This window comes from Dreissena polymorpha, chromosome 4 (assembly GCF_020536995.1).
Source record: "Dreissena polymorpha isolate Duluth1 chromosome 4, UMN_Dpol_1.0, whole genome shotgun sequence".
Lineage (NCBI taxonomy): Eukaryota > Metazoa > Mollusca > Bivalvia > Myida > Dreissenidae > Dreissena > Dreissena polymorpha.
This window is the reverse complement of record NC_068358.1, coordinates 87495247-87512210: the sequence shown is the minus strand read 5'-3', so window position 1 is coordinate 87512210 and position 16964 is coordinate 87495247. Positions and strand designations below refer to the sequence as shown.

The window sequence follows — 16964 nt, the reverse complement described above, 5'->3', positions numbered from 1 at the left end:
TAATTGGAAGACACGGAAGTCATACCACAATTTTGCTGACGTAAGCAAAAATATCATCCGGTGACCGAGTATCGATCGGTTAAGAAATCGAGTAACACTTTTCTGAATTAATGCAAACACTGCAATATTATGTAATTTACCTTTAAAGTTTTCATTAATTCCCGTTAAATCCATTTCAAATTTGTTTATTTATAGCGAGTTTCATCGCGCAAAGTCTATAGTTCCATACACACCTGCAATCACATTCAGTACTCGTGAGGTGAAACCGAAAAGGAGAGTTCTTGATTGCAATAGTCATAAGGCCATCTAAACTTAAAAAAACTGATACACTGAACATATTTCATATACAATTATACAGTAATTTCTTTTTTTTATAATTTTAATTACAATTTTACAAGTTTCATATATATATATATATATATATATATATATATATATATATATATAGAGAGAGAGAGAGAGAGAGAGAGAGAGAGAGAGAGAGAGAGAGAGAGAGAGAGAGAGAGAGAAGAGAGAGAAGAGAGAGAGAGAGAGAGAGATTCAGTGAATTAAAACTGATAATTTCACTGTTTCAAACAGTGAAAATTATCAGTGAAAATTATCGATAATTTTCATTGTTTATTGTGAAATGACGTCATTTTTTTTGACGAAATGACGTCATGATCCCAGCGAAATTCTTTAGTTAAATATCATTTTCTATGATCACTCGTGAATTAAAATCGATAATCCACCGAATCCAACAAATATCCTCTATATATATATATCGGTCATTATACATTTGAGCACATGTGCACATACAAGTGCTCCAGACTTACATGAAAACAAACGTTCGCCATAAGTTCAATTACGTTTTGGAATATATGCAACTATTAAAAGATTTGATAAAATAAACATCCAATCCGGACGGGGGTATTCCCACTGAACATGCATATATCACCCGAGGCGATGTGCGCGCACAGTTAACAAGCTATTGAAATCTACAATGATGTCATGTGACATTTTTAGAAAATCGGGAGAAAGCATTTTTTACTGAAAGTGTTGTGTTTACATCAGTGCAGTTGTGTGCTTCACTTTGCAATGTATGCGAGATTTCATGAAAAGGGTACCGTACGATAATAAAAGTTAACAAGCATCATGATGCAAACACTTTAAATGTACAGTCAACATAAGTTTCATCGAACTAAATTGTCGACAGAGTCAATTTAAAATAACATTACCAAAATAATATTAATGTATTTGTTAATACAATCTAATCATAAGGTTTTCTAGTCATGTATTTAAAACTTACATTCAGTAAGCATTTCGGTTCGAATTTGAATAAGACGGTATTTATTCGCGGTATATTAATGATTCACTAAACCAAGCAAATTAATATTAATTGAATTATGAATCCATATACGTGAATTATTTCACGTGCACAATTGAGACTTGTCCCTCTATCTCAAACTCAAAATAACAGGTTTTCCCCACCTTTTGGTTTTAATTAAACTTTGAAGATGAACATTCTTACAGTGGAAGATGGACAAGCCTTGTTTGAGATTTATATGTTATACTAAAATACATTACTAGACTAATTATGTAAAACACATCATAGCTTAAATAAAGAAATCCAAAGGCTGTTGAAAAAATACTTTTGTAAGACATGTATTCCGCTGAAAGGACACACACTGCATTTAATTTATGTGTAAACAATTCAAAATATTATACTTTGACATACCTGTCCTGAAGTTGATAATAATGTCGAGGAAGAAGACAGTATCACTAATACAGTTGAAGACGATCCACTGGGTGGATAGATCGTCGTTGAAAAATGAGATAGCAACAGGAAGGATAAGCAAGTTTGCTAATAGCAACACTAGCATGAACAGGTCCCAGTAAAACCTGAAAAGAAAAATATAATTATGTATTGGAAACTTCGGTAAAGAATCAGTATATATCCTTAGAGTGCGGACTGGATACGATATAATGATAATGAAATGCCGACAGACTTAGCCAAATGGTATGTGCGCACAACGAACACGTGCTACGAGAAAACATTGTTTATGAGTTTGTGTTTTAGCAATTCTTTAATCTAAGAATCCAAGTGTAAATAAGTTTTAGAGCTTTCTCTCGTACATTAATCTTTGCTTCACATAACCAGATTCAGAGGCTATTTGCAACAACATAAATATTTAACCAGTTTATGTCAATGTAGTAAATTCGATTGATTTGCTTTTTATATTTGTAAAGCACGTGTGAGTTGTAACACTATTGCTCTTTTTGGATTTGGGTTTTCAATCATGAGGTTTAACCTGAAATAATTTAGCATTTCACCATTTCAACTGTTGAAGCAAACTTTATTTGACAAAAATATGTTTTACTTTGAATAAAAATGAACGAAGAACAAACATGATATAAAATAATTATATGTGTGGCACAAAAAAATAGGCCATATAATAGCGTCATTTTCTCTTTAGTTTAACCAGAATATGTATAGCGAAATCAAATGTGTTTCGCTTGCAAATCGATTGTTCAGACACATTAAAGATAAATGTTTCTAAATATATTAATAAACTGTCCACATAAAAAACAATTAACAAGCTAAGGTTTTGCAATGTTAATCGTTTATGTTTGAAACTCGTTTAATCTTCAGTAATATTAGTGAATACAAGTGCATTTTGCGTTACAAAAAGTATTACGTCATTGCTCTTGCATTATAGCCACAATTACTTGGTAATCTATTGACAAACCTATTAAATATTTATGAGTCTTAGCATTAGATCAAATGTAAATTATCTCCCCAACCATCATCTTTGTGTCAATAGAAATCAAATGAATTATTTAATACATTTAGTTCATATGATATATTTCAGTACACGGAAATTGATTTTCAGGGAAATCAACATTCGGATGACAAATAACTTTCTTCGTAATAGAACCGGTAGAGTGGAATTCGTTTTGGTGCTTACGTAGCACTTCTCTGCACTATTCAATAAAATTTAATAAGGCGTGACCTTCTTCTTCTTCCCGATCGCCTCTATCCTAGAGAAAAGGATGCACCGGCTTGTCTTCTGCCTTAGCCTCTACGTAAAGCTTCTCTTGAAAGCTTACACGTTCGAGCCATACATTTTTCCACAATAGTTGCTGATCCTTGCATTCCTGGACGATATATTTAGCTTTGGAAAGCTTCTCCTCAGGGGAACTTCGGGGGCGGCCCCAGATGGAATCCCTTGTACAAGAGGTGGTTTAGTTATTGTGCCCTGCTTAGTTCTCAACCGGCGCTTAGTGAGGGTTTAAAGAATTTGAAAACATACTTAAATTTCCAGACAATTTTGTCGCGTTATGTATTTTACCAAAAGGTCAGAATATCTATTTAAATTTTAAGAATTAATAAACGGTATAATGAATTGAACAATACACTTTACTTTAATTATATGCAGACAGTATTAATTTCATTAGAACTGCACTTTGCGAGCCTCGTTTCGGATAATCGATAAATTATTGCGCCGTGATAATTTTTTAAATTTGGAATGTTAAACTTGTCTATTGGATTCAATGATATAGTAGACACTATCAGCTCATTGCAATACCCTCCGGGGATGCTTTCTGAATATTACCCAGACATTTTAATGCATCTGCGTGTGTATTTATTTACTCTTTACGACCGAATGCACATAAAATAACAACACCAAATATTTACTTTTGTATTTTGAATATAACATTTATTAGACAAACGACGAAGATGTATGTGTTATTCGACTTGACAGCGATTTGAGGTCGATCCTTTAATAGTTTAATGTCTTTTCTTGTCAATGGAAATAAACGGTGGTTTCAGATGGAAATAAAGTTTGATTTTATTGTGTGCGTTATTAGCTATAATTTGGATTATGTTGTTAACATGCATATTTACATGAAAAAAGACTTATCATTTTTTCATGATTTTCATGAATTTGTTATAACATTGAAACATTTGTAAATTCTTAAACAATGTATGTTTTTATACCTATTAAGTAACATCAAAAGCATTAAATATTTGCTTTATTAGTGGCAAATGCTATCGAGTGCTTGAAACTATCACTGCCGCGTAACATGATGTTGATGCGGATGATGATGATAACACAGTGCGTTCCTAGGGTTACGTACTTACATGTAAATACTCACACCAAATTGCCGACCACTCAAGCCATTTTGAATATTATAAATCATTGCACGGCGACACGTTCTTTAAATTAAGACGAGATGCCATTCTGGTAGATGCTATTTTGATTATGTTTTGTCAATATTACAGACATATTATATTCGTCATGTCGACAAATACCGGTATATTAATACTCATGCAAGTGCATGTACTATATAAATCGTATCAATAATAGTCTTAACAAGTTTACTCCGTTTTGATGGATGATTGAAACAAATAAAGGCCCAACACAAATATACCAAATGGTGTCCGTGTTTTAGTTTCGAGACTTGTTAACCGATAATTGACTTCTGGATATGGTTACCTGTTCGTCTAGTGATTTTAAAATAATTATTGGGAAATGATTTATGTAGAGTGATGTGCTAGGTATCTATACGAAGTTGCGTGATATGTCTTGAGTTCCAAGCATCCATGGTCATTATAAATGCATGAATCTGCAAAAAGTTAATTAATTAGAATGCACGAAAGTTCAACTCGAATCTAACGCACTGGTATCGCTGAAAAGGCATTAAATGGCAATCGGTGGAGATATTTTTATTAATTTATTGAATGTATTCCACATGAATCGACGTGAATAACATCTATGTGTACAAATTGACAAAATAAAAACGCGATGTTCATAAAGGGGTATACAATGATGTTTCTAGAATAAAGATTAAATAATAAGTTCTTTGCTTAGCTTACAAATCTAAAATATTTAACCAACAATACATATTACGGTAAACAACAAACTACGACACGAAGAAGTTTCTACTAAATTTATGCAACAATAAATATAACTGTAAACGACGCACTGTATGCATAGTTAACAAAACTGACTGTTATTTATGTGCGTAAGTCAATTGCATAGGGAAACAGAAGCTGTTATCTACTATTAAAGGGCATATTTTAATGTATGTACGAAGATTGGTTTAATATATATAAATTTTATATACAAATATGTTCCGTCTAAAACCATCAGCTATCAGCAACGACATACTCATGTGATTAATAATTTTATACTGACGTTTGCATTTAATAAGCGGCACAAATAATTTTTCTTAAAATCAATGATATTCTTTTGAAACCTTTGAGACAGATTCCATCGATCATCACCCACATGCATGTTACGACATGCTGTACATATCCCCATAATCGTGCAAACTTATTCCGCATCAAGACCAGCTGGGATTGCCTGCTCATTTTAGCAATCTTTAATTGTGTATTTACAAGGATTGTGCCGTTTTGTTTCTGCTTTTAGTTATCCATTAATTTCATTTACTGTCATTTGCAAATGACAGCGTTACGCGGCTGAATAATGCGGTAACTTGGCATTGTAACGCACACAAAACACTGTATTTTATTCTAGACAACTTCTTACTTCACCTAAATATAATAAACTGTTTAATGCTAATTATGCATTTGTGATATTTTTTAATGTGAACAATTTATAAAAATAAATTTATTTATGATGCTTTAATGAAAATACGTGAAGTACGAAATGCTTAAATGCACGCAGCGGATCTTTTTCCTCCAAAACCAATTCAAAACCGATCGACACAACACAAAATCTGACAAATAATCAACTTTAGACGAATGCCTAGAAGAGCAGACAAATATGTAACTAAGCCATGTATGTATCTGTTACCCATAAAATACCACCACGTCGTTTATGTAATGCAAACCGTTCAAAAAAGGATAATAAACATTGTCGTACAAAAAAAGATTACATGTTGTTTATTCCTTTTTGGTACATATTTGTTTCAACCCTGTAGCACATGAACGCGATATAGATATATCAACATTCGTGTGACAAACCAGAGCGTACTTGCGAGGCTTCTTTAAACAATCATGCGACTTAACGGCCTCCGTATTTGTTTCGGATTTGTAAAGAAACATTTCTCAGTATTGATATATTCTAGATACATTAACGTCGTCGAGGTGAGATGTACATGGAAAACAGTGTCGTTTTAAACAAAGACATATGTAGGGATGAACTTCTCAGTGGAAAACACATGAATTGGTTTGATTAAAAATACATGGTTAATAACTTTATCATAGTCCAACATAATGTTATCAATAATTAAATGGCACACACGCGCGTGACCTTTTTACTTGACATTAACCTTCTTTATAGTTTTAATACATCTACAATAAATGAAAAGAAGAATGAATTATAGCGGTTAAAAGAAATACATATTCAATAGTCAACGCTAAGTCTGTACTGAACATTATCAGATTTAGCAACTAAATCTAACCACACCCACATCTTATATCTTTCAGTAAACACTTAATTGCTGGACATTGCAGCTATAACTAGTTTGTCCCACTTTTCGGCTAATGTGGTAAATACAGTAGGAGTGCTATGACACACTCCGCGTTTACGCAACATGGAAGGGCCTCGAACTTACACAGCTCCACACCCACACACACGTGAATTAACACCATCCGACCGATTTTCGGAAGTATCACAACACTTGCGGGCAATAAGAGATCGTAAAAATCATCTGGCAGAATGTTGGCAATAGCGCTAATCTCAAAGGTCTCATTCGTGATATATAATACTCTTATTGAATAATTCACATCTCATAAGTGTCAAATCTTTATATATTTGGTGACCTCGGCGTTTAGTACATGTGAATAGAAGAAAAATCTAAGCATACGACTTGTTTGTTATGGTGCATGATATTTATTATCACAGATCACAATAACTCAAATTATAATAAATTGTAATACTTTTAATAATTTATTGACGGGATTGGAAACAATACTTATTGTTTATAAATTTGAAACATAGTATTTCAGTTTATAATGAAATGTATTATATAAAAGTCGATATGTTACAAACAAACATATATAAGAATCATACATAATTGTACAAAATGTACAAGTGCAAAAGCAGCACGCACGGAAATAAACGTCAACTTTTTCAAAGTGAGAGATTCGCAATACTCTACAAGCCCTTCAAAAAATATGAAGGCACATGAATGTAATCATTTTGTTATTACGTTTCACGAGAAAAAGCACAATAATTTGAACATATATAGCACAACTTTATTTGATTTGTTTTCGGAATTTTCATCCTCGACTTTAATGGGCATAAATAAAACATTGTAACAATTCACAAAAGTGCCAACAAACACGGAAATGTGAATTCGTACAGATAACTAAGCTAATTTCATGCTGACACAATTCTATATCGTTAATATGACAAAAAATATCGTCCAGTTCTGCACTAATCGGTTAAAAGATAAGATAATAAAGAAATGTGAAACAAGAAGGAATGCGACAGCATGAGTCAATGAATTCGTATGATTAATATATGATTGGTACCGTTTTTCGTTTTTGCAAGTGAAAGGTTCATTTGAAAAATGCAAATTTCTTTTGAAAACCAGTGCTTCACTGAAATAATCAACAATATCAATATACGGTAAATCAACTCGAAAACAACGAAGAATGAATGTTAACATTTTAAACCTAATCTTGGATTTGGCTTTCATATGCATATATATATATATATATAAAAATATAAATATATATATATATATATATATATATATATATACCAATACATAGTGCCAGTTACACGGTCTCTGTAGTTTTCAGACTGTACTTACGAGGTCAATATAAAAAACGGGGTCTATATACAACCCCGCAATCTAGGCTCCTTTAATTACTATGAGGGGGGTGTAGGGGAGGTAATGCAATCAAATCTCACAATAAGGTCTTAAATCGAAAACCACAATCAGGTCTGAAATTGAAATTGTATATACCTCGCAAATAAGTTCGCTATATATTTCCTTGTATAAGACGTTAAATAAATGACGTATTTATATACAATAATAATAGTAGGTACCCCTATATACCTTAATTCGTGTTTATATCGGATAAAAAAGGGTATGGAGATACATGTATTTAAAGTGGGAACCCCATAACCTATTTCTAAATCAGAGACCCCGTAACTGGCCATATGTGTGAATATATATATATATATATATATATATATATATATATATATATATATATATATATATATATATATATATGTATATATATATATATATATATATATATATATATATATATATATATATATAAGCAATACATATTCATTGTTTGTGAGGGTTTTCTGCTATTTGCCTTTCTATTAATCATATCGAGTTTATATACAATAATATATTTGGGAAATATGTTATATCAGTAAGTTGCTTTAAAGTATTTAATAATACATTATGTTACAAGTATTACATAAGCCCTCGATGTCGGTTACACAATAATTCGTATGTATGTGTACTTTTTGTGGACTTTTTAAACGTGTGTGTTTTGACCTGAAAGTATTTTTTCCAAATTGTTTAAGCGCTAAAAGAAGCAATATTACACAAATATTTTCTTTCCTTTGGAAAAAATATAAACATAGTTGATAACGACATAATACACTCTTCTCGTGACTAACGAATAGGCCATTTAAAACCAAAATACTGTATGATATTTAGTTTTGCGAGCAAATCGATTTTTGTTTTTTATTTACTCATTGCGTAAGCAGATGAAAGCTAGTTTGTTGAGAAACTTAACAAAATGTATTTAATATAATTTTATATCAGCATATTCGTTTCTATGATTTTCAACTTAGCGTTAACCATTTACCTTAACCGTTTGAAGAATCGTTTATGTGCATAACTCTTTATTATAAACTAATATTACTAGAAGAATGTAATGCAGCATGGTGCATTTTGTATCATAATTGTTACTCATTTTCCCTTCATTTAATTTAATCATTTGCTAACGTTTTACAATCCTTAAGGTCATTTAGGAGTCCTAGCAATAACTCATCTACAAATTATCTGTTTCGCCATCAATCTTTGTACTCACAGACAGCTCATGTTTTATTCTGCCTGCTTATTTACTTCAAAATAAATAAATCCATGCAAGGATACGACTATGCAGGCCAAACAGCAAATCGAACGCACAATAACTTCAATCTCTGATCGTAATGGATCCAGTAGACAGGAATTCTTCTCGGTCTGCACGTAATATATCACTCAGAAAATTCCATACACTTTAATCAGACGTAACCGATTCCACAAAGATATCTAATTAAGAGAGGAGACAAATAGGTAAATTATATAAAATGCCTATTTAATAGTGATTAAGTCAAAGCCTTAAGCAAACTAGATGTCATTTTCAGAGGGAAATGTATCCAAGTAAAAACTGCGGACTACATTATATCAAAATCACCGATTAATTATTGAATGAAAATGCAATACTGAAGTAAATGCATTAAAAAGTGAGGTTATATATATCTCATTGTGTTATAAAGGTTTCGTTGGAACTAAAGGATACATTCACACACTTGGTTTATTCCTTAGTAAACATTGCTGAGTCAATATTTATTGGTACTCGCTGGTCAATTATTCCTCCAAAAATTGATTCCTGACAGTTTTGCAATATGACAATACGAGTTATTAACGCTTAAGGTGAAATAGAACACGCTAAAAGTGAATGAATTGTTAATTCGATCCAAGTAGATGGCAGACACTATCTGATTATCGGAATACCCTCTGGGGACGCTTTCTGAGTATTACCCCCACACCAAATGCAACCGCTTGAAACACATTTGCTGTGTGCTTTCTTTTTTGCCTGTTGATGCTGCCTTAAGCTTGAAGGGAATGGTAAAACAGCAAACATATTAAACACAAAAATACATATAATATTAATCTGGAAGAGAGATATAGATTTGTGCGTGAGTCGACAAGTCTCCTAATTATACAATAATACAAAACGTGCTTGCAATTTCTGTTGGTTCTTATAAAGTTAAACAATGTGTTTCATCTTATTGTTATCACTCCAACGGCGGTTTTCTTGTAAAATTCATAATTCTCGTAGAATTCGTGAGACAAGTTAAACTCATCGCCCTTATTCTGTTAAATGTACATCAACTCACATTAGCACATACGCAAATGGTGCTTTAATGATAATATTGGCCATTTTTTGACGGTGCATGTTATGTGTTAACGCCACATGTACTTACGTAAATCCCTGTGTAATGTTATGTAAAAGTCACTCATTGATCACAAAACATAAATGCAACATTTTGCATGAAAATATTCTTATAACATACTATATTTGAAGTGCATTTTTAGGTAAATTGATTTAAGCAATACAACAGATACAAGTATTAGTATTCATACGGGTCGGTTAAGTTCTGGTCATTAACCTTTACAAAATCGATGTTATTGTCCAGACAAAAGTGCCAAATCTTAAATTATTTAATAGATCACGTTACAAATGTAGGTAAAATAAATAACAAATTATTTTCACATCAAGAGCAATATAAAATGTTTGCTGTCTAAGATAAAGTTTTATTTCCATGAACCTAAAATAAATGTTTGTTTACTAGTAACTTAATGTTACGCATTGTCAAAACTGTCGAGAAAATGACCCCTGGATAACTGTTTGCTACGATACTGTTGATTACGTAATTGCCATCTGTGATCTTAAAATATGGACACAGCCACGGACATTCTGGTCTATAAGTGACCATGAGTTCATAAAAGAGTTTTAATTTAGAACACAAGCTTTGCCAGCAATTTCTTGACTGCCAGTGCCTCCGAAACAGCGCTAGTCAAAATGGCTTTGTTTCTCATCCGCGACACTTCACTAATATAATGACAAATAACATACTTATTTTACATATAAGTTCATTCCATTTGAAGTTGAGTAATTTTACTATACATATATGCAGACAGTATTTACCACGTTAGAACTGCATATCGCGAGCCACAAATTGGTGAATTATTGTGCCGTAAAATGGCTTATATTGGGAGGTCAATCTCGTCTATCGACTTCAATTATCTAATAGGCTCAACCAGCCCATTGGAATATCCTCTCTGCTTTCTGGGTATTAACCTATACATTAAATGCTACGGCGTGAAAAACAATGGCCGTTTGCCTTCTTTTGTGTGTTTCTATATTTTCTTAAAAACCTCGCGAACATAAAAGAACAACACGTATTTTAATTTTCTATTTGAATACAACATTTCTTAGACAGACAGTGAACAGCTATTTTACTTGTCCGCGATTATGAGATTGATCCCTTGAAGAGCTAAATGTTTTTTCTTCTCAATGGAAAAATACCAACTCTGGTTTCATTTTCAAATAACATTTTATTAAATATTGTACGTTATGTGCTATAAACCAGTTTATGTTTAACAGGCTTATTTACATTAAAACAAGTGAATCAGTATTTTAACAAAAATTTCCATACAGTTTTATAAAGTTTAAGACCAGTAAACTCTAAAAAATAAATGTTTTTTTTCCTATTAAACTACACTAAAAGCATGTAATGTTTGCTTTACTTGTGAAGAATGCTATCGAGTACTTGAAGTTTTCACTGCCGCGCAACATGATGATAATAATGATGGTGATGATGATGATAATGATAATGAAGAAAAAAAAGAAAGAACATGATGATGATAATGCTGATAATGCTGATGCTGATGCTGCGGCTGCTGATGATGATAATGATTATGATGATGACCAAAATAATCGTGTAATTAATATGTTTAGATGGCTGAGTTAAACATAAATTAGGTCGACAAAAATGTGCGAAATGGTGTCCATTTTTCAGTTTCGAGACTGGTTAACCGATAATTAACTTCAGGATTTTATGGTAACCTGTTGATCTCCCGATCTTAATCTAATTAATTGGGCATGATTTGTGTAGAGCGATGTAATTGAAATCTCTATGAAGTTGCATGTATTTTTTTTAGTTCAAAGCATCGAAGGTCATTATAAATGTATGATCTGCAAAGAGTTAATTAATAAGGATGCACGGAAGTTCAACTCAAATCAAACGCACTCCTGTACGGCTGAAAGAGACGTAAATGGTAATGGGTGAAGGTTCTTTTACTAAATTCTTAAAAGCATATGACAACAAAATCCGTAATCTAAGTATGAAAGGCATATTTAAATGTATTTCATTTTAAAACGCACAAACAGTTATAATCACCAATTATAAAATAGCCCTTTTAAAAATTAATTTGTGATTTAAACGCAGTCAACGAAATGTTATGGGTTCGATTGGATTATAATATGAAAACAAACTTAGACGCATTAAGAACCCGATAAATGAAGGTTGATTTGATGTATTAATTTGTTTCTTCTGATGCCCTCAGATTTCAGCAAACCGATGTTTGGATTCAATAAATGGCACAACTATTTTGCCTGAAAACCAATGACATTATCTTGAAACCTTTGAGACAGACACCATCCATCATCAGCCACACGCATGTTACGACATGCTATACATATCCCGAGAATCTTGCAAAATTATTCCGCGGTAAGACCAGATGACATTGTCCGCTCATTATATCAGTCTTAATAGTGTATTAACAATTATTGTGTCGTTTTTTCCTGCTTTAAGTTATCTATAAATTTCATTTACTGTCCGTGTCATTTGGAACAGCGTTACGCGCCTGATTATGCTGTAACTTGGCATTTTAACACACAAAACACTGCTTTATATGTTAATTTACTAAAATCTAATACACTTGGTTATTCCAATGAGACTTTTCAGATATTTATACAGTAGTATAATTAACAAAAAAATGTATTTATTGATGATTTTATAAATTATTAACGTTAACAAGTACATTCTTATATGCACGCAGTGGGCCAATGCTCTCCAAAACGCTTAAGATAGATACGATAAATACAACACACAATATGACAGAAAATCAACTCAAGACAACTGCTTAGACAAGCGCACAATATGACAGACAATTAACTCAACTCAAGACAACTGCTTAGAAAAGCAGACAAATGTGTTACTATAGCGGGATCATATGGTGCTTGAATTCAGTGGAATTGTTCACTTTTTGATAAAAGCAACAAACTTGGCACATTTGTAGATTTAAGTATTTTATTCATTTTTAGCTATGGACCCATCTCCAATTTTCAAGATGGCCGCCATTTTCAAGATGGCCGCCAAGATGGCCGCCAAAATTTAGGAAATTACATGTTACTGCCATATTTGATTAAAATATTCTGTTTTTGGCATTGAAATTAGCTGTTTTATGTTATAAATTAATTAAAATATGTTTCAACATGAAAAAAAAATTGAATTAAATATTGCATATAAGTCAAAATGGCTTCCAAAATGGCCGCCTAAAGTACCAAAAATAGGATTTTCCTACTCCAATCTTTAATTTCAATATTAAACGAAAGTATGTTATATAAGCAAGTGTTTTCCTTTTTTGTATTTACAGATATCTTCATTTGTATAATATTCTCAACATATTGTTTCAGTCCTAAAATAAAGAAATAACTGCATTCAACGAGTTCACTCTTCCAGACCTTAAAGCTGCCTTAAAATCTAACCGCGTTCACATCCTTCACCACATAATTGGTGCTTGTATTCAGTGGAATTGTTCACTTTTTGATAAAAGCAACACACTTTGATCATTATTAGTTTAAAGTATTTAAGACAAAATAGGCTATGGACCCAATTCATATTTTTCAAAATGGCCGCCAACCTATTAAAAAAAAGGAGAAAATATCGAGTTGCTGTTTTTTTGTTGCGATCTTTTACAAATCAAATGAAATATTACAATACTGTATTACTAATTATGCTGATAATCAAAAATCTTTGCAAGAAAAACATTAATTATAAGTATTTTGTTAATTTTGTACTTTTTTTAAGGTCAAAAGGTCATTTTTTTTTTGGGGGGGGGGAATTATGCTTTTTTTGGCAAATATTCATTTACTTTAATAATAAATAAATCCATAAAGCAGATTATCATGGTCCGACAGCGCAGGTGTTTATTGCAAGTGTTGCGGCCATTTTTGTGTATATTTGAAAAGAGAATTTTATATCCTTCCAGAAAACCCATTTCTTAAGTGTCACAGCCGTGCATATCAATGATTTTTTGGGTAAAATCACTCAAAATCTTAAGTTTTCCCTCTGATGTCTGGAATAATTAAATAAATACCTCGGTAGATATTTTCAGTCATGGGAATTTACCCAGGGTTTCAGTTTTGGGGTATTAAATAGGTATCAGAAACCTTTCTGATAATTCAGAAAAACAAGCGATTTTATTCATTTCCACCCAAAATCACTAATAGATATTGATAAAAAAAAGTCGTTGTTGGAATGAAACAAGGAGACCATATGTGTGTTATTAAAACACTGATTAGACAAATATGTTGGAAATTGTTAACTTGGTAAAAGATTTCGCAGAATTAAAATTTGAAAAATGGTCAAATTTTCAAAAATAAAATGCGAAATTTGGTGGTTTTTCCCTTAAAAAAATTACATGGAAAATAATTTGTTTTACTGAATTATCAGAAAGGTTTCTGATACCTATTTAATACCCCAAAACTGAAACCCTGGGTAAATTCCCATGACTGAAAATGTCTATTTATTTAATTGTTCCAGAAATCAGAGGGAAAGGAAGGGAAGATTTTGAGTGATTTTACCCAAAAAAATCATTGATATGCACGGCTGTGACACTTAAGAAATGGGTTTACTGGAAGGATATAAAATTCTCTTTTCAAATATACACAAAAATTATTGGCCTCAAAACTTGCAATAAACACCTGCGCTCTCGGACCATGATAATCTGCTTTATGGATTTATTTATTATTAAAGTAAATGAATATTTGCCAAAAAAGCATAATTCCCCCCCCCCCCCAAAAAAAAAGGATTGACCTTTAAACCTTACAAAAAGTATAAAATTAACAAAATACTTATAATAAATGTGTTTCTTGCAAAGAATTTTGATTATCAGCATGATAAGTAATAAAGTATTGTAATATTTCATTTGATTTGTAAAAGATCGCAACACAAAATCAGCACCTCGATATTTTCTCCTTTTTTGATAGGTTTGCGGCCATTTTGAAAATGGCGGCCATTTTGAAAAATATGAATTGGGTCCATAGCCTATTTTGTCATAAATACTTTAAACTACCAATGAGCAAAGTGTGTTGCTTTTATCAAAAAGTGAACAATTCCACTGAATACAAGCACCATATGTGGTGGAGGATGTGACCGCGGTTAGATTTTAAAGCAGCTTTAAGGTCTGGAAGTGTGAACTCGTTGAATGCAGTTATTTCTTTATTTAAGGACTGACACAATATGTTGAGCATATTATACAAATGAAGGTATCTGTAAATACAAAAAAAACACTTGCTTACATAACATACATTCAATGAGTTATGAAATTATAGATTTGAGGTGGAAAATCTTATTTTTTTGTACTTTAGGCGGCCATTTTGGAAGCCATTTTGACTTATATGCAATATTTAATTCATTTTTTTTTCATGTAGAAACATATTTTCATTATTTAATAACATAAAACAGCTAATTTTAATGCCAAAAACAGAATATTTTAATCAAATATGGCAGTAACATGTAATTTCCTAAAGTTTGGCGGCCATTTTGGCGGATATCTTGAAAATGGCGGCCATCTTGAAAATTGGAGATGGGTCCATAGCTTAAATTGAATAAAATACTTAAATCTACAAATGTGCCAAGTTTGTTGCTTTTATCAAAAAGTGAACAATCATTTCATCATATGACCCCACTACTAAGACATTTAAGTATCGGTTACACATTATATACCGCCGCGTCGTTTGTATTATGCTAAAACTTAAAAAAAAAGTACAAACTGTCATACCAAAACAGTATGTGTATAATGTTTATATCTGTTTGATATTGTTTGTTTTATTACCTTTATCGTATGAACGCGATAGAGACACATCAAGTTTCAGTGTTGAAATGTAGATGGCAAGATCTGTCGTTTGAACCATAGCTTAGACAAAATGTAAATTTGATATTTTCGGGGAAACACAGGCCGTCTTTTTCTTATAGATAGACGGTTATTACTTCATCATATTCTGGCATAATGTTATCAATAATTTAACGGCACACCCGCGCGTAACCTTTCTCATGCTCATAAACAGTTCGTATAATTCAAAACACTACGAGAACGAATAGCTATTATTGGAAAGACATTTTCCGTGTTTAATGATAACTACTGTATTGCACATTAATCAAATTTAGAAACCAAAGGGCTATAAACGAAAACACGAGAAGAGTTTCATTAACCAGCAACCTGACGTTATAATATAATACAAAACACACACGATACATTAGCAAGCACATCAATAAAAATCGACATAATTTGCCTTTGAAATTATCTACGGCTAGCGGAGAGGTTGTACACGCGCTTCTCGCTTATGCGACCAGGTTTTAATCTCTGCCCCCAGCGCTTGTGAACTTTGTAAGTGGTCTTCGTATCGGGATGGCGATTAATCCCACGAGTACTCCAGCTACATCACGCAGCAAAAGACCACACAAAAACTTAATATCGTTCAGTAAAAATTAAAAAGCAGGCATAATTCATTTCTTTGTACTGCAACAAAACGGACAATACATTCTAAAGAAATATAGAATGACTGGTACCACTTTAAAACTTATCACTGATTTTGAAATCATATGCATATATACCTAAAAGCAATAAATATTTATTATTTTCGTTTTTCGCAAATCGTCTTTCCTTAAATTATATCTAAATTATATTAAATAATAGTTTTAAGAACTATTTTCTATCATTAAGATGCTTTCATAGTGTTTGATAATACATTATGTTGTAAGGCTTCAATAGGCCCTCTATGTTCATTATCACATTATTCTTATATATTGGTTTGTACTTTTGATGGACTTAATAAACACGTGTGTTGTTACCTGAAATTATTCTTTCCAAAAGCAATTTAAGGAATCGTACACAAATATTTAATTTCCGTTGAA

General features: G+C 31.9%; 1 protein-coding gene across 1 annotated transcript in view; it reads right to left on the bottom strand.

The window, feature by feature from the left end:
- The window catches only part of LOC127877400 (potassium/sodium hyperpolarization-activated cyclic nucleotide-gated channel 3-like), a 73085-nt gene that overhangs the window by 17625 nt on the left and 38496 nt on the right, over positions 1–16964 (bottom strand). Inside the window, exon 2 of the mRNA XM_052423234.1 lies at positions 1718–1881. Within this exon, the coding sequence (XP_052279194.1) occupies positions 1718–1881 (164 nt within the window). The remainder of the gene's footprint in view (positions 1–1717; positions 1882–16964) is intronic.